Source organism: Sander lucioperca, chromosome 17, assembly GCF_008315115.2.
Source record: "Sander lucioperca isolate FBNREF2018 chromosome 17, SLUC_FBN_1.2, whole genome shotgun sequence".
Classification (NCBI taxonomy): Eukaryota; Metazoa; Chordata; class Actinopteri; order Perciformes; family Percidae; genus Sander; species Sander lucioperca.
Genome location: NC_050189.1, coordinates 29,147,535 through 29,165,760, shown reverse-complemented (window position 1 = coordinate 29,165,760; position 18,226 = coordinate 29,147,535). Strand labels below are relative to the sequence as shown.

At 41.4% G+C, this 18,226-nt stretch overlaps 1 protein-coding gene across 1 annotated transcript; it reads right to left on the bottom strand.

Moving 5' to 3' along the window:
- Nucleotides 1-14,197: 14,197 nt before the first annotated feature.
- Nucleotides 14,198-15,613, bottom strand: ccl36.1 (chemokine (C-C motif) ligand 36, duplicate 1). The gene is made up of 3 exons (XM_031279520.2): nucleotides 15,409-15,613; nucleotides 15,216-15,327; nucleotides 14,198-14,547 (listed from the first exon to the last, which is right to left on the bottom strand). The coding sequence occupies exons 1-3, from the start codon at nucleotides 15,476-15,478 to the stop codon at nucleotides 14,454-14,456; spliced, it is 276 nt and encodes a 91-aa protein (XP_031135380.1). The 5' UTR covers nucleotides 15,479-15,613; the 3' UTR covers nucleotides 14,198-14,453.
- Nucleotides 15,614-18,226: the final 2,613 nt, after the last annotated feature.

Here is an 18,226-nt window from a genome sequence, read left to right as displayed (position 1 = left end):
CAGTCTTCTGGAAAACACATTATTTTTGGTGGATTAAATAAACTAAGTGAAATACAATCCGTTTTATTTTGAATTTATTTTATTACTCAGATTGAGTCACATTTTGTAAAAGTGTTTCTTGATTTCTGTAGCCTAAAGTATAATAGGCTACAATTAAACATACTATTGTCTTGCATTCCCTGTTATATTGTAATATTTGGATTTGGTGATGAGTTCATGAAAGTTCTAGCAGATAGGTCGAGGAGAGGGAACAAAGATGAGCTTATTAGTGGCGTTTTTCCATTACATGGTACCTGCTCGACTCTACTCGCCTTTTTTGTTTTTCCATTATGAAAAAAAGTACCTGGTACTAGCTAACAGGTACTTTTTTTTATAGTATCACCTCCGTCAAGGTTCCAAGTGAGCTTTCAGTTCAGGGGGGCTAGAGTCATCAGACATTCATCAGACTGGTCCCATCTTCTCCAGTGTTAGGATTAGCTGCTTTTCTCTGCTGGCTGTCACTGGTGTTCATATCATTTGTTCATATAATTTGTGGTCCATCTGCATGTCTTTTAAAGTATTACAAGTAAAAGTACTCAATGCAGAAAAATCCTAACATTTTAGAAACTGGAAACGATCCAAACAGTTGTGTATTTAATGACTAATCATTTCAGCTGGTCTTGAAGTTATATTGTTGGGTATTTTGTGTGCAAAAATCCTAATCTGTAAAGTAACTAGTAACTAAAACTGTCAGATGAATGTAGTAGTGTAAAAAGTACAATATTTCTCTCTGAAATGTAGCGGAGTCAAAGTAGAAAGTGGCATGAAAAGAAAAGACTAGGTCTAATACCATTTTTTTGCTTCCCGATACCGATTCCGATACCTGAACTCGCGTATCGGCCGATACCGAGTACTGATCCAGTGTCATATATTGTATTATGTTTTAACAGCTACTATCACTGTATGGATGTGATATGATTTCTATCTTTGTTGTCAGCCTGGCTCAGGTTAAACTTTATGTGAAACATGAACAGACACAAACAATGAATGCCGTAGAACTTTCTTTTATACAGTCATAACAGAAAAGAACATCAATTAAAGTAGATTGATAGATAGATAAATAGATAGATGCTTTATTCATCCCGAGGGAAATTTTAGAGTAGTAGTAAAATAGATTTTCTGCAGGGCTCAATTACGCCGTATCGGATCGGTGCATAAACTCCAGTACGATACAGATAGCAGCATTTTAGACAGTATCGGAGAGTTTTCCGATACTGGTATCGGTATCGGAACATCTCTAGAGAAGACTCAAGTAAAGTACAAGTACATCAAATTTGTACTTAAGTACAGTGCTTGAGTAAATGTACTTAGTTACATTCCACCACTGCTCCTGAAGCTCTTTGACTTGACTCACTTCGGTTCTCTGCTGGGATCTGAGCTGCTGCCTCCCATCCGAGCTTCTTCTCTCCGTGAGAGGGATCAGCTTAGCGAAGATCGTGAAGATATATATAGATAATATGTTTAAAAGCCCTTCTAGGGACGGGCACTGGAAACTACACGTCTATGTCGTAGCATCTGTCCCTATTCAAATAAACATGAAATGAAATGAAAATGATCTTCTCGCTGTCCTGCGCTGCTTTATCAGCAGAGCCACTGATGGCCTCCACCTCCTGCTGAAGCAGCTTCACATCTCTCTGCCTGTCCTGGAGTCTCTGCTGGATGTTTCTGCCAACTCTTTCTACTGATGATGTAGTCTATATCGACGTTTCATTTAAGGGATTGTTCAGGTTCCGTCGGATGTCCCTCTTCTTCGGCCAGATGTCCGTCCTCTTCCTCTTTCTTTGTGTTGGCGTTCTAAACTCTGGTGGATTTCTGAGGACTATGGTTTACTGCTCCTCAGATCTCTGCAGGGTAAATCCAGACAGCTAGCTAGACTATCTGTCCAATCTTTTCTCTCGCACGACTAAAACTACTTTTGAACGTACACCTGTTCCACCAAAACAAGTTCCTTCCCGAGGCTATTTTGCAGAGGCACCATTGCTCTGTCCGGAGTTTAGCGTTGCCCAAGATGATTGTGATTGGTTTGAAGAAATACCAATAAACCAGAGCACGTTTTTCTCCCATCCCAGAATGCTGTGTGGACTAGCCAGACCTTCCTCAGCAGCACTGTGGAGGAAGGTCTGGCAAAGCGAGACTGCTGTTCTCATGGAGCCTATGGAGGGCTCCACCAGCTAGGGGTTTTCCAAAGACAGGGGAGGTTGAAGGTGTTTCTTACAGTAAGGCTATTCATGTAGCCTCTTTTAAAACTAAAGAATTGGAAAATGTTCAAAACACCCCCGAGCAGAGCTTGCAGAATAAAAAAAAACAACTAATGAACACCATCCCTTTTTCTCCCATCATAATATGTTTTTGTTTGTTTGTTTTGGTGCAAATAACTACTAACTAATGATGAACGACCGACCGACTGACCGACTGACCGACCGACCGACCGACCGACCGTCTATCTAACTAACTGACGGACTAACAAACTAATGACCAGGCCCAAACAAAATCTGCAGATTTTCGGTAATCCAGAATGAAATTCTCGTCGGAATTTAGCGGAATGTTTTTTTGCTTGTAATGTGATCAACACTATTCATTTTGGATAACAGAAATGTTTTAAATTAATTAATAAAATCTGCGTAAAATCAGCCGAGGTGTTGTCGGAATTCAGACTACACAGATTCTGTTTAGGCCTGCTAATGACTAACTAACTAACTAACTAACTAAATGGAGTATCTAATGGAGATATATACTTGAAAAAGAACAGACCCAGGAGTCCAGAACCATTTTCACAGCCTTTGTCAACCATTTTTATTAAGGTCTTTAAGTGCGGAATGACCTCAGTGGTCTCCTTGAAAATTATTACAAAAACTGTATGTCAGATAAGATTCAGCTTCAGAGAGCATGCATTTAACTGGCAGACATAAAACAAGCCTTTGCACTCTTACCAATGTAAATAAGCAGCAGATAGCACCGCACCAGAGGAGAGCGTAATCACTGTTGATATCTTTTATCTGACTACGGGGTAATGAAGGAAGGGACCTTTATGACAGAACCAGCGTTACAAGTTGTCAAAAACGGAGCTGCCACTGGGAGGCGAAAGAGTTCAACTTAAACTTCACCGTTATTGCGGGGAAATGTGTTGAAAAAGGACCAGAAAAGTTTTTTTTTAAACTTCTTCCTACTCCCTTTTGAACATGGGAATCCTTATTTAAATCATTCGCAATAATTCTGAAAGATGTGTTTGCATTTTGTTAGTATTCTGTTGTGTTGGTTTCCTTGCTTGTACTGAAATGTACAGTACATGTTCTTATTTATCTTCTGTTTTTTTATTTTTAACACATTCACACATCTGACACACTGTTTTTTCTGTGGAATTGTGTAGAGCAGGATTTTTTTTATAGTTTTTTAAGCCAAGGACCCCATTAACTGAAAGAGACACGGAGCAGGGACCTCCTACTACATCTATTGTATAAAATGAAGTTGCATATTAAACTGGGCCTACAATAACGTGTAGGACGGCCTAAAGCCTAAATACATATATTTTTGAATGCATGGAATACTAAGCTATTAAAATAATAATTGTTGACATGATTTTATAAATCATGTTTTGATGTTAAACAAACATGTTTTGTGACTGGTTAGCTCAGTTGGTACAGCATGTGCACACATGCAGAGACTTATTTTCCTCGACGCAGAAGGTCCAGGGTTCGAATCCGACCAGTGACGGTTTACTTGCATGTTTTCCCTCTTTCTCTCTCTCTTTCTCTCTCTCTCTCTCTCTCTCTCTCTCTCTCTCACCCCTTTCATGTCTCAGCTTTCCTATTAAAAAAAAGGCAGACATGCCCCAAAAAACAACAAAAAAAACATGTTTCAGAGTGAATCCTAAGGATCAACTGGATCTGTGGATGGCTACCATAGTAACTCCTTACCTATAGGCCTGTAAGCCTGTCATCAATGGGGTTTTGTTTCACAAATAGGCTGATTTATATTTTCTAATAAAATGTTGGATTCATGTTAAGACGTTTTCATTTCTGCCTTTATTGGATAGGAAAGCTGAGATATGAAAGGGGAGAGAGAGGGGGGGAAGACATGCAGGAAAACCGTCACAGGTTGGATTCAAACCCTGGACCTACGTCGAGGAAAAAAATCTCTGCATGTGTGCGCCCACTCTTCCAACTGAGCTAATTGGCAACAAGACAATTCAATTTTTGAAAAACTTTCAAAATAATTATTAATTTGGTGCCCCCGTGCAGTAACTCTGCCCCTGTTGAAGATCTCTGGTGCAGGCAGTTGGCCCCTGTGACTGATTATTAGACTATAATGAACCATAATCCTAAAGCATCCATGTCTGAGCAGTATTTTACTGTAGCTGGTGGAGGTAGAGCTGATTTGATCTACTTTAAATATAGTTAGGAGTAGTCCTGTGGTTCCCAAGATAAATGTGACGGGCCGTGATTATTATTGGGCTAGAGGGAAAATTGGGTTGGACCATTGCAAACAAACTATGTAGCTACAAATAGAACATTTTATCTTTATATATATATATATATATATATCTGACACCCTGTGGTCGTGAGTCAAACATGCATGAAGACAACCACACATTTGATCACATTCAAGTTAGAATTAGTAAAGGCTCAGGCACACTCGGCTGTAATGTTACAGTATTATGCACTCTATTTTTGGAGCTTCTTTTACAATAAAATAACCTACCGACTTAAACTTAAACTATGAAGTCAATCTCTGCCCAAATTTACGGTGGCCGACAGGGGCAAACGCCCTGCAACTTAAGAAAACACACGCAAATAGACAAAAACACAAGCAAATTAAGAAAACAACTTCATTAATTTGACAACACATGCGCAGCATTCAGCAAACGCGCTGCAAATACCACAACACAACCAAATACATAAACGCGCTGCAAATATGAAACGATGCAAAAAGAAAAGCACACAAACCCCGAAAACAAATGCAACAAAAAAACGCTGCATCCAGATTACACAACGGAAGTTCTCCAGACCTCTAGAGGGAGCAGCTAGTGGAACAGCTGGATTTTCGACCGTTATTAACCAATATTAAATTCATATTATTATTATTATTATTATTATTAATAACATAACATATTATTAATATACAGTCTATGTTCCGTCTCATGCCCTCCCGGCTGGTGCTGTCCCCGAGCTTTGGCTTTTCAAAATAAAAGCTTACAACTTACTTACAACACGTTGGAGTTAGCAAAGCAGTTTTGTGTTTACATGTGCGGGCGGGATTTATTCAGTTTGATAAATCCCACGGTAAATTGGCTGGTTTACTAACAGGGAGGGACTAGAAATCCTGTCTGTTTTTTGTATTTCAAGCGCGAATTGCTCCACAATATGAATACAGATTGATCACTTATTTTGTTGGTAACCGTTGTTGTATAATCACAATATTACACTTGAGGAGGCCTACACTTCAGTAATTTCGGACATCGAAATTAAACCCTCTGATGTAATATGGCTTAAACAAACGTCAACGTTAAACGCTGACGCAGTTTTAAATGTTTTATCACCACGAGTCTCTGCTGATTGAGTATCAGCTGGGACCTGAGGAGACACACCCACCAAACCAGAGAAAACATATCTCAAACATAGATTTAATATTTACAGTCTATGCAGTTTTTCTCTCTCTCTCTCTCTCTCTCTCTCTCTCTCTCTCTCTCTCTCTCTCTCTCTCTCTTTCCCTCTCTTTCCCTCTCTCCCCGTGAGGTCGAAAATCCAGCTGTTCCACTAGCTGCTCCCTCTAGAGGTCTGGAGAACTTCCGTTGTGTAATCTGGATGCAGCGTTTTTTTGTTGCATTTGTTTTCTGGGTTTGTGTGCTTTTCTTTTAGCATCATTTCATATTTGCAGTGCGTTTATCTATTTGGTTGTGTTGTGTGTATTTGCAGTGCGTTTATGTATTTGGTTGTGTTGTGTGTATTTGCAGTGAGTTTATGTATTTGGTTGTGTTGCGGTATTTGCAGCGCGTTTGCTGAATGCTGCACATGTGTTGTCAAATTAATGAAGTTGTTTTCTTAATTTGCTTGTGTTTTGTCTATTTGCGTGTGTTTTCTTAAGTTGCAGGGCGTTTGCCCCTGTCGGCCACCGTACAAATATCAGAAAAAAACAAAGAACTGTGAGTAACAAAACAATTGGTCAAATAACAAAAAAAAAAAGCAACATATACTTTCATATTCTCTGGCCTATACTCTGGTATTATTTCAGCCTTTCCAGAAAAATGCAGATTTTTTTTGTGATTGTTGCGGGCAAAAATCCTTGATTATGCGGCACGTTTTCTTAAAAAATACGATGGTATATGCGGGATATTTATGCAATTTTATGCGATGAAATTGCGGGAACTTGCAAAAATTGCGGGAACTTGCAAAAACTGCAATTTCATCATGGCTTCATCGCGGGGTTTGCAGCTTTTCAATGATATTCACGTCGCGTAATTACGTCATTTCATAACGTTCCCATGGCAACAGGGGAAAATGGCTGCTCTTGTGTGAAGTAAACGCAACATTTTTTCAAGTTTCTACTAAGATATATGTGACTTTTTTGCAACGAAAATGCAGGGATTATGAAATCATGCAAGCCCCGCATATTTTGCGCAGAAATCGGCAATTTATGCGGCGAAAGTGTGGAGTATTTGAAAAAATGCGGCCCCTGCATAAATATGCAGACTTTGGCTGATTATGCATTGAATTATGCGATCGCATAATCACGTTTTTCTGGAGGGACTGTTATTTATGTATTTCCCACTTTCCACGCTAAATATGACCAATTATGAAGCTATTTTTTTCTGTTCTGGAGGACTACCTGGAGTCTTCAGCCCTGGTTCTGGAGGACTATCTGCAGTCTTCTTCCCTGGTTCTGGAGGACTACCTGGAGTCTTCAGCCCCGGTTCAGGAGGACTACCTGGAGTCTTCAGCCCTGGTTCAGGAGGACTATCTGGAGTCTTCAGCACCGGTTCTGGAGGATTATCTGCCGTCTTCTTCCCTGGTTCTGGAGGACTACTTGGAGTCTTCAGCCCCGGTTCTGGAGGACTACTTGGAGTCTTCAGCCCCGGTTCTGGAGGACTATCTGGAGTCTTCAGCCCTGGTTCTGGAGGACTATCTGCAGTCTTCTTCCCTGGTTCTGGAGGACTACCTGGAGTCTTCAGCCCCGGTTCTGGAGGACTACCTGGAGTCCTCGGCTCCGGTTCTGGAGGACTACCTGGAGTCCTCGGCCCTGGTTCTGGTGGACTACCTGGAGTCTTCGGCTCCAGTTTATTCCGCCCCGACAGTGGAAATAATAATAATAATAATAATAATAATAATAATAATAATAATAATAATAATAATAATATATTTGATTTAAAATGGACTTTTAAACATTTAAAACCCATCTACTGCTACTACAGGGTAAAAGCCTCTGAAGACAGATACAAGCATAAAAACTGGAGACTAAAAGCAGCAACCAGCGAGGTTAGTTAGAAGTCGCCGGTCTTGCTAAACAGGAATGTCTTAAGTCCTTTTTTAAAGCTCTCAGCAGTCTGAGGGGCCCTCAGATGATCAGAGGGGGCACCCATGGTGCTGAGCTTGGTCCTGGGGTTTTTTTAAGATTATTTTTTGGGGCTTTTTCCCTTTATTTTGTAGTGACAGTGGATGGACAGGAAAGGGGGGAGAGAGATGGGGGATGACACGCAGCAAAGGGCAGCAGGTCGGACTCAAACCTGGGCCGCTGAAAAGAACTCAGCCTACATGGGGAGCACGGTCTACTGGGTGAGCTAGAGGTCGCCTCTGGAGGAGGCGATTTGTGTTATATTTCATTTCATTTTCTTTTATTTGTTTATTTGACAGGGGCAGTGCTCGTTAATCAACAGCAAAGTAACTGTAAATGAGCCAGAGTTAGCTCAGCAAGCGAATTTTCATCAGTCAGCACGAAAGAGCCACATACACAGAGCAACATTCAAACAGGCACAATGCACAACAAGTAACAAACACAACAGCAAGCAACAAAACAAGACAAATCTGCAGGCAGAGACAGGCAGCAAAAGTCAACAGTCAGTCAGCAGTCTAATGTGCACATTTTCTTTATTTATTCTTTCTAGAAAAAAATCAGATTATCAATAAGCCATTTCTTCATTATACATGAATAGATTGCACCAACCATTTTGAAAAGCACTGATGCACACAAACAGCTGCATCACTAAGACTGGTTTCAGTTTGTTTACATTACGACAGCGCTGGTTCGTGTGTATGCCTGTGTATATTATTCTTCCTATGTTAGGATTAGACAATAGACATGTTAATAATAACACATGTTCCTGTCAATGGACAGTGGCTCCCATCATGCAGCACATGAAATGAAGTTCTGACGGGCCTTAAGGTAGTTACACACCAACCAGACGGCCGACCACCGGCAGAAAAGCCAGTCGGACTGATCAGTCGGGTCCCCGAGGTCCAAAAAGTGCCTCAGAACACATCGAAGAGACACCGACTTGAGCACACGCTCTGCGCGTGCGCGAAACGTAATACGTCTCCATAGCAGCAGGCGGCGCTGCTCTGTATTGTTTCCATTAACAGTCTGATTGTTTCCCAGAAAATGAAAACCGGCAGCTGATTGGACGAACGCGTCCAACAGATCCCGTGTCTCTGGACGGAGACCAGTGAAGGCCGTTAGAAGCACTTTTCCGGTGAGCACTGAGCAGCCTCCAACTGAGAGAGACGACGTAAATGTGACGTGAGCAACGTGTCTGAAAGTTGGAAGTCTTCTGGTAGCTGTGCCAAGAGAAATCTCAATCATTCCCAATCTTACAGAAACGGAGAGCGTAGGTATATGTAAGGAGATAACATGGACAGAGGCTAATTATTGCTAACTAAAATGCTAGTTAACATTAGTAATTCAACTTAAACAGCTAATGTAAGACGAAACTGCCTGCGAGCTTCTCCTGTACTATACGGTAATTCCTCTACTATGCGACAGTAAGTCTCGTGGTTATTGTCGGTACACGATCCGTTCTGCCTGCACGATCCGTTCTGCACATGCGCAAGATAATACTGTTTTACGTATCCATACGACCTGCACGATCTGTTCCACGCTAGCCTATGGCTAGCCTCCACCGGGAAGCTAACGTTAGTTTAGCTAACAGCTAATTCGGCTAACCGCTAGCTGACAGCTAGATTCAGTCTAAAATAACGTTAACTCAAACGTAATGGGAAAAGCAGGCTACAGCTAAATTAAGACTTCACAGTAATAACAATAAAGACAAGTATTGAGTGATTGTATTTTAAATGAGCACAAGTAAAGTAGAACTGATGTAACAGCTGTTATATATGTTAGGTGTTTGTTATATATGTCAACGTTTATTTTCAAGTTTTATTTTGAGGGTCTTTTAAAGTTATTACATGCTGTCTCAGCTAGCAGTTAGCCGAATTAGCTGTTAGCTAAACTAACGTTAGCTTGCCTGTGGAGGCTAACTGCAGACCGCTACAATCAGCTAGCAGTTAGCCGAATTAGCTGTTAGCTAAACTAACGTTAGCTTGGCTGTCGACCGGAAGCGTGGAACAGATCGTACAGTGTCGTAAATCCTCGTACAACCGCGCATGCGCGAACATTTTGCGCATGTGCAGAACGGATCGTGCAGGCAGAACGGATCGTGTACCGACAGTTATGACACACCGAACAGACTTGAGTCACCGACCTCGCCAGACTGTCCAACGGCTGATTATTGGCTCTGCGTGTCAGCACCTTAAGACTTTTTTAACTGTATCCGAGGATACTCAAAGAGACATTGGCTGATTTTTTAATAATGTAAGAAGAAAGAAAGGTGTAAGGGAGAACAAAAAATTTAATATGAAGATATGACTTAATTGTTGCTTACATTACAGTAGGTTCACTTCCTGGTGCAGGGGCAGAAGGAACTGTTTGAAGAAAAGCATGATTTCCGTCATAATCAAATATATTTCACATATACAGTATCTAAATAATATATATATATATATATATATCAATCCCTCCCAAACAACAGCTAAATGTATAAAATACTATAACATACTTTATTCAACCATGGGCTGATGGGCACATGTTGCAGGAGAGATAAATCCTTATCTTGAGAAGTTGTGTTGGTGTTCTTGGTTTTATTAGCGGGGATTTTAACTGCTGGAGGCTGAATTCAAAATTCTTCATACAGAATCTCCTCATTAGTGCTTCTTCTCTGGACAAACACTGCAAAAGAAAAAACTTCTCAGTCCTTCCCCTCTTTCTGCTAAAGCCCAAAACGGTCTCCTAAGCCCCTCCCCCCACAAGGGAGAATGAATGCGTGTGCATGAGCAATTCAATTCAATTCAATTTTATTTATAGTATCAAATCATAACAAGAGTTATCTCGAGACACTTTACAGATAAAGTAGGTCTAGACCACACTCTATAATTTACAAAGCCCCAACAATTCCAATAGTTCCCCCAAGAGCAAGCATTGCGACAGTGGCGAGGAAAAACTCCCTTTTAGGAAGAAACCTCGGCAGACCCAGACTCTTGGTGGGCGGTGTCTGACGGTTGGGGTTATGACGGTACAGGATGTAGCGTGGCACAGCAGAGCATGGGTGGACGCGGTGGACGCAGCAAGATGTAGCCGGGCATTGCAGGGCATTGCAGGGAATCGCAGAGCGTAGCAGGGTGTAGCAGGTCCATAGCCACAGCTGCACCCAAGACCTAGGTCTTGGTGTCACCCTAATCCGAGGCGATGTTCTGGGCGAAGAAGAAACATAAGGACTCCGGGGAGTAAACTCCCCAGAGCTAGGTGAGTAACAAGCACTTCTGAGACAGGATGTGCATAAAAGGAAACAAAAGAAAAGAGCGCGTCATAAGAAGGAACTTCCTCGGCAGTCTAGAATTATAACAGCATAACTAGGAGAGGCACTATATTATTGATTATACGATAGGTAAATCTGATGACTGTAAAGAGAAGCAGAGAAAAGCAGGGGTGCTGTGTCTGCAGCTATACACCCTGCCCCGCCGGTCTAGGCGTTCACTGCAACTCCTCACTCCCTAACTATAAGCTTTATCAAAGAGGAGAGTTTTCAGTTTAGTCTTAAATGTAGCGACGGTGTCTGCCCCCCGAACCCAGATTGGGAGCTGGTTCCACAGGAGAGGAGCCTGATAGCTGAAGGCTCTGCCTCCCATTCTACTTTTAGAGACTCTAGGAACCACAAGTAACTCTGCATTCTGGGAGCGTAGTGCTCTAGTGGGACAATAAGGTACTAAGAGGTCCTCAAGATATGAAGGAGCTTGACATTTAGAGCTTTGTAGGTCAGAAGAAGGATTTTAAATTCAATCCTGGATTTTACAGGAAGCCAATGGAGAGAAGCTAATACAGGAGAAATATGATCTCTTTTCTTAGTTCTTGTCAGAACACGTGCTGCAGCATTCTGGATCAGCTGGAGAGTCCTAAGGGACTTATTTGAGCATCCTAATAATAAGGAATTACAGTAGTCCAGCCTGGAAGTAACGAATGCATGGACTAGTTTTTCAGCAACATTTTGAGACAGGATGTTCCTAATTTTAGCAATGTTACGAAGGTGAAAAAAGGCTGTTCTAGAGGTTTGTTTTAGATGGGCGTTGAAGGATAGATCCTGATCAAAAAGAACTCCTAGATTTCTGACAGTAGTACTGGAGGCCAGGGCAATGCCATCCAGAGTAATTATATCTTCGGCTAATGAGGTTCGTAGGTGTTTCGGGCCCAGCACAATAACTTCGGTTTTGTTTGAGTTTAACATCAGGAAATTGTAGGCCATCCATGATTTTATATCTTTAATGCAAGCTTGAAGTTTAGCTAGCTGGCTGGTTTCGTCTGGCTTGATTGACAGATATAATTGGGTGTCATCCGCATAACAGTGAAAGTTAATTGTTTCCTAATAATATTGCCTAGAGGAAGCATATATAAGGAGAATAGAATTGGTCCAAGCACTGAGCCTTGAGGAACGCCATGGTCAATTTTAGCGTAATAGGAGGGTTTATTGTTAACATTAACAAATTGCGATCAATCAGAGAAGTAGGACTTAAACCAGTTTAGTGCGATTACTGTAATGCCAACTAAATGTTCCAGTCTCTGTAAGAGGATGGTATGGTCAATAGTATCGAATGCAGCGCTAAGATCTAATAAGACAAGTACGGAGACAAGTCCTTTGTCTGAAGCAGTTAGAAGGTCGTTTTTTCACCAGTTTTTTTCACCAGTGCCGTCTCTGTGCTATGATGCTTTCTAAATCCTGACTGAAAGTCCTCAAATAAGCTATTGCTATGTAGAAAATCACATAACTGATTAGCGACTACTTTCTCAAGGATCTTGGAGAGAAAGGGAAGGTTAGATATAGGTCTATAGTTGGCTAAGACCTCAGGATCGAGGGTGGGTTTTTTCAGTAGAGGTTTTATCACAGCTACTTTAAATGACTGCGGTACATAACCTGTCAATAAAGACATATTTATCATATCTAGCAATGAAGTGTTAACCACGGGTAACGCTTCTTTAAGTAGCCTCGTTGGGATGGGGTCCAAGAGACAGGTAGATGGCTTTGCTGAAGAGACCTTTAGCATTAATTGTTGAAGGTTTATAGGATAAAAGCAATCTAAGTATATGTCAGGTCTAGTTGTTCTTTCTAGCAGTCTGTCAGTTAAAGGTGACCCATTAGAGGTTGGGGGCAAGAGGTGATGAATAGTATCTCTAATTGTTATAATTTTATCGTTAAAGAAACTCATGAAGTCATCACTACTCAGAGCTATAGGAATAGATGGCTCAATAGAGCTGTGGCTATCTGTCAGCCTGGCTACAGTGCTGAAAAGAAACCTTGGGTTGTTCTTATTTTCTTCTATTAGTGATGAATAATAGTCTGATCTGGCCTTTCTTAGGGTCTTCCTATAGGTTTTCAGACTGTCTTGCCAGTCTAAACGAGATTCTTCCAGTTTGGTGGAACGCCATTTACTTTCAAGTTTGCGCGAGATTTGCTTTAATTTACGAGTTTGGAAGTTCTACCAAGGTGCTAGTTTCCTTTGCTTCATCGTCTTCTTTTTAAGGGGAGCAACAGAGTCTAAAGTAGTCCGTAGGCAGGCCGTAGCACCGTCTACGAAATTATCAATTTGAGAGGGACTAAAGTTTACATAAAGATCCTCTGTTATATTACGGCACGGTAATGAGTTTAGTGCTGTTGGAATAACTTCCTTAAATTTGGCTATAGCTATAGCACTGTCAGATAGGCTTCTAGTGTAGAAGCTTTTATCTAATTTCGTATAGTCGGGTAGTAAGAATTCGAAAGTTATTAAGAAGTGGTCTGATAATAACCGCTAGGTGTAGGGGGAATGTAGAGGTCCCTGACCATGGAGCTTCCGATGACCAGCGTGGAAGTTGTTGGGTCTGAAGGGGGGCGCGCCGACTGTGTGGATGGGCCAGGATGAGCGCCGTGGGGACGAGGCAGAGAAGGGTTTCCGCAGAGCAGAGGGAACTCATCGTTCATCAGAATGGTGTAGCGATTTTCTAGTCGTATAGGTTGGGCTGGGCCTGGGCAATGATTGACACGCAGTTAGACCCCCCCCCCCCCCCCGGTCCTGATTGGTGCATCTGAACAGGGAGCTGTGGATTTTTGCAAATCTCACTACAGGCTGTAGGTGGTGTCAGAGGAGCCGGATTTCTTTTTAAATGACCTGCTTCATGTAGTTCTACTGGAACATAGGGTCAGTTTCAGCAAATATGACAGAAAGTTAGTTTTATAAGTCTTACCTACTGCACCTGTAACAGACACACTGTCCTGTCTGACCACTAGATACTGTTGTTTTTATTGATTCCTATATCTACCTTTTTTTTTTACCTGCTGTATCATAAGGGTTTATATTTCCTCACACAAAAAAATCTGTTTGAATGTAAGGTGTACAGAAGTCTGGGTAACGCTTCATTTCAAGGGTCTGTAATTTCCAAATAATTTCAACAAAGTTGCCTGGAAACTAATAATTTGGTACTAATTCTAACAAAAACTAGAGACAGCGTCCAGTTTCTACAATTCCAATTAATTAGTCACCCAGCAGTAAAAATGTGAAATGAGTCTAAACACATATGGAGAGTAAAGTGTTCAGTGCTAAAACATTTATTCATTTGGTAAAGGCTTAGAAGGGATTGAGAAGAGACAAGGCAAAGCATACACACTTTATTTGTATGAAGTTCATACTGTTTGGTATTGTGAGTTTTTAAAAAGCATCTAAAAGAAATTACAGAAACACAGTATAAGTAGGTCAATGGTGGCTGAAAATGACTCCATTTGGAGGCAAAATCTTGAATTACTCACAACAGATTTTCACATCAATTTCACATTTTATAGTCTGTGATTTGATAAAGCAACAAAAAGCCGCGGTGACTTTAAAGAAGGAGGAGCGGAGCGGGCAGCTGCTTTAAAAGTTGCTTTCGTCCAAACTTTTCATGATGCCCACGACCCAGGAGAGATTGGGATCCACGCAGATGTGACGAGACTTTTTTGTAACCAGACTGAAAGACAGAAGGTGAAAATGACTTATAATGGTCGACAACTGAGACGGAACTAGCAGAACAAGAAGGAAACCAAATGGGGAAATGGGGACCAAAATCATGATTCATTATGAGAAATCAATTATAAAAATTCAAGAGTATGCAATATACTGTATATCTAATGAGCAGGGCCTCACGGAATTCCACAGACTTTTCAGCAGATATTTCACAGATTTTAAACAAATGTTAAAAAAAATCTCAGAATGTAAGACATCTCAAACCCAAGCAGAAAAACAGTTGGCTAAATGTTGCATAGTTTCATCCTGGATCACTGCTGAAAAAATAATTTAATTTTTAAAAATGAATTTAAAAATAAATAAAAAAATTGCGTCTGCTAATGAGAAAATTAAAACGTAGGGTCATTAGCAGCAGGGCTACACGGAATCTGCAGATGCAGACTGCATAATATTCCGCAGATTTAAAAAACTTAAATTTTGTTTGGGTCTGAAAATTAGTGCGCAGGATGTGTGAAATGTGCATCTGTTTTTTTTTTAAATGTCAATAACTGGTAATTTATTTACAAAGTAATAGTCACGCTGAGTAATAGCCTACTCTTTATACTTATTTCAGTCATTGAATTCTAAAAATGAGTAGGGTGAACTTAATTTAACTTAGTTGTGAGTACTTACATGACTCCGGTCTTGGGGCAGCGGTGATCAGTCATGTAATATGAGCTGATGAGGTTTTTGTTCAGTCTTCTCGGGTAGAGTGTGAAGCAGCAGTCGTCAGGACCGCTCGTATCTGAAGAAGAAAACGTATTATCAGGGTATTCGGAGAAGTAACACCCCTGACACGCATTAGGTTTGAATTCTAAAATCTTACTGTTGCAGATCACTGAGGAGAGCAATGCAAGTCCCAGGATGCCGAGCAGCAGGATGCGACTGGTTCCCATGATGGCTCGGTTATTCCTTCTGGATGCGGTGCTGGAGAGATCAATACCACAACTGCTCCTTACCTGCAGTAACGGGCTTCTAAACAAAATGAGGTGCGGTTGTTACGTTTATCAAGATCAAAAATAATAATAAAAAAAAAGGTGTTACTGTTGTGGAGGAGGAGGAGGTGGGGTGGGGGGTAGTTGTGGTTTTCAAGGCGACTGAAGTTGCCTGCAATCGAAACTTTCCACTCAGCTTTTGAAAAGGTTTAGGTAGATTGCAGGAAATGCACTCGTGGTTAGCCCAGAGATGGAGCTCAAAGGTGAAGACGGGGAAATGCAGCAAAACCAATCGCTACAGTGCAGCCCCTAACTACTCTTTAAGTGTTTCTAGAAAAAATGAAATAAAGAAGCAGAACTAAAGTAGAAAGGGTATCCGGTTTGTTATTGGTCACAAAAACTGACTTCAGGGCTGTAATGATATCTAAATATTGGTTTAAAAAAAAGTTGAACAATTACCGCAGCAGACGTTACCGCAAATGCCCCCTAACACTAAAAGCCAGCGGAAAGTGTAACGGCACTGAGGTGTCCCTGGTGGGTGGAGGGGGTGAAAGTGTACAACATTAGCAGCAGACTCACAGCAGTAGTGAGTGAAATATCTCTCGGTCCGTGTCATTTCCAATCAACACCGGAGCTGTCGTAGAAATAGTTAGCCTAACTCACGTTTTAAAAGCAGAGATTGAAGATTGTGTCCACACGCAAAGATGAATATATGTTTGATTACTGAAAATACAAATAAAAAGCTTCGTTATTGGAAATATCTAATACAATACTGGAAGAAAATATTAAATGCACAAATATTTTCAAAATTGACAAAGAAACAGTGGAGTGCTCCTTTAAAGACTCTTGTGTTCTCAAATTAGTTTGTCTGCTACCTAGAGTTGACCAAAGGAGTTCAATCCATCCTTTTCCATCAAATGTGAACAAACACACACTGAACTGCTCCTGGTTGAATATGTACAGCTCTTTATTTTAATAAAACCATTATTTATATACAGTTCAAGTGAGACAAAGTTGCATGTTAACCCTCTGCTGTCTCCATGTATGTCCATCAGTCCTCTACAGTACAACAGGTCTCTTAAAGACGAAAAATAACAAGACAATGCAAAAGAAACAAAACCCAAGAAATTCCAGCATATTACACTTTTTATTCATATGTAGTTTGAATTTAGTTTCTGGTGGGATCGTACAGTGGTGTGTGTGTGTTTTGTGAAGGGAAGCAGGTAGTGTTTGTTAGAGCTGGGAGGGCCAATTCAAACACAGACCAGCCTTGAATGTCACAACTAACCAGTAACTAACAGATGTCATTCTGAAAATGCCACTTAACACAAACACATGAAACACACACACACACACACACACACACACACACACACACACACACACACACACACACACACACACACACACACACACACACACACACACACTTTAACTACTACTACTTAAGTCACTACTTAAGCACAAAAAAATCAAAAGGATGACAAACAGACAACCTGTTTAAACCTGCGGCTGGTGACATAGAGTGTTGATGCGAGGCACAACTCAAAGGCTTACATGTTATGTGCAAAAAGCTTTATTGCAGAGTCCTGCGGTGTGTCACCACACTGGGGGAGTTGGGGAGGGGGGGGAGGAGTTGGGGAGGGGGGTGGGGGGGGAGTGCATTGAGAGAGTGATCCGAAAGTGCGCTGCATGGTGCTGAGCTGATGCACACACACTGAAACACACAGAAAGTGCGTCTTTTTAGCAGGCAGCATGAACCGGCCGAGATGATGATGATTTACAGACGACAGGCGCTTCCTGTTTTTAAACGTGTTGTACTTCAGCTGTGGTCCAGGCATACGAGACAGTAGTCTAGCTTCAGTGGGGACGAGAGGCAAATACACATCAGCGATATTATAGAGCAGGGCACAGAAGGAAGTAAAGTCCACCAAACAGAAAGTCAGCAGCACAACACACATCTAATAACTCCTCACAGACATTAACAGCCGATGAGATTTCTGCACTAACAACTTTTATTTCATTTGATGAACAAGTCTGTGCAAAATGGGCAACAAAAAACATTCCTTTATGGGATCAACAGTAAGATGGTACTTCACTTCTTTTATCTGATTATCAAGAAAGGTGTGTACTAACGTAACACTGTCTAGCCTTGTCTATCTTAACTCATCAAAAAAAAAACAAACAACAACCAACATGTGATGTAAATGCTGGCCCTGCCCACTGCTCAGGATGAGGCGACACATTAGTCACAGCGTGAATAGCAGTGTCACTGACACAGACCGGCGGCCGCAGAGTTGAAACCAATGAGTTGCGGCAGAGGGCCAGGTGACCACTGACATCCACATCAAGTTGTGGAAATCAGACTCTGCAATCCAAACACCACCAAACTAAATGTGCCCTCTGTTTTCCTACCACGGTCAATCTGTGAATCAGTCTCTCTTGCTTGAGACAAAAGCCTGAGAAAACGGATTTCCCTGAACGGGTTAAATCACTGATCTGCAAGGCTGCACGACCTCTCCGACAGATGCGGTTAAAGGACACACACGCCACACAAACTACAGGTCGGCCACAGATGCATGACAGAAGCCGTGCAGGTCCCGGCAGCTGATTGTCACGTTGCTGAATAGAGCGCCCGCTCTCCACTCTACTTGCTTTTTAATGATTAATGATTTATTGATTACTCTGTGTAGGGCTGCAAGTATGTGT

Excerpts from the sequence above, each read along its gene's own strand:
- ccl36.1 (XM_031279520.2), bottom strand. The coding sequence starts at position 15,478 with ATGGGAACCAGTCGCATCCTGCTGCTCGGCATCCTGGGACTTGCATTG. Across the intron at positions 15,328-15,408 it reads CTCCTCAGTGATCTGCAACA|ATACGAGCGGTCCTGACGAC; the intron begins GTAAGATTTTAG and ends TTTCTTCTTCAG. Across the intron at positions 14,548-15,215 it reads TGCCCCAAGACCGGAGTCAT|TCTGGTTACAAAAAAGTCTC; the intron begins GTAAGTACTCAC and ends TCTGTCTTTCAG.